At 67.2% G+C, this 799-nt stretch overlaps 1 protein-coding gene across 1 annotated transcript in view; it reads left to right on the forward strand.

The window, feature by feature from the left end:
• Positions 1-130: 130 nt before the first annotated feature.
• LOC121345359 (phosphoribosylformylglycinamidine synthase-like) overlaps positions 131-799 on the forward strand; it is a gene marked incomplete at both ends in the record, with an annotated part of 8,629 nt that continues 7,960 nt past the window's right edge. Inside the window, one exon of the mRNA XM_041422171.1 lies at positions 131-214. Within this exon, the coding sequence (XP_041278105.1) occupies positions 131-214 (84 nt within the window). The remainder of the gene's footprint in view (positions 215-799) is intronic.

The raw sequence follows: 799 nt of genomic DNA on the forward strand, positions 1-799 counted from the left end.
ACTGGGGACATTGGGGACAGCGGGGACTTTGGGGACAGCGGAGGGATTGGGGACACTGGGGACACCGGGGACAGCCAGGTGACGCCGCTGTGACGCGGAGGTGACGCCGCTGTCCCCGCTGTCCCCGCAGGTGCCCTGGTGATCTCGGCCTACGCCGTGTGCCCCGATGTCACCGCCACCGTCACCCCCGACCTCAAGTGTCCCAACGAGAGAGGTGAGGGGACACCTGGGGACACCTGGGGACACCTGGGACAGCTGGGGACACACCTGGGGACACCTGGGCACACCTGGGGCAGCTGGGGACACTTGGGGACACCTGGGACACACCTGGGGACACCTGGACACACCTGGGCACACCTGGGGACACCTGGGGACACCTGGGGCAGCTGGGGACACTTGGGGACACCTGGGCACACCTGGGGCAGCTGGGGACACTTGGGGACACCTGGGACACACCTGGGGACACCTGGACACACCTGGGCACACCTGGGACACACCTGGGACACACCTGGGGCACACCTGGGCACACCTGGGGACAGCTGGGGCACACCTGGGGACAGCTGGGACACACCTGGGACACACCTGGGGACACCTGGGGACACCTGGGACACACCTGGGGCCTGCTGGGGACACACCCAGGGCACACCTGGGACACACCTGGGACACACCTGGGACACACCTGGACACACCTGGGACACACCTGGGACACACCTGGGCACACCTGGAGGGGGAAAAACACACCTGGAACACACCTGGGGACATCTGGGACACACCTGGACACACCTGGGACACACCTGGG

This window comes from Onychostruthus taczanowskii, unplaced genomic scaffold, assembly GCF_017590055.1.
Source record: "Onychostruthus taczanowskii isolate IOZ18803 unplaced genomic scaffold, ASM1759005v1 scaffold718, whole genome shotgun sequence".
Classification (NCBI taxonomy): domain Eukaryota; kingdom Metazoa; phylum Chordata; class Aves; order Passeriformes; family Passeridae; genus Onychostruthus; species Onychostruthus taczanowskii.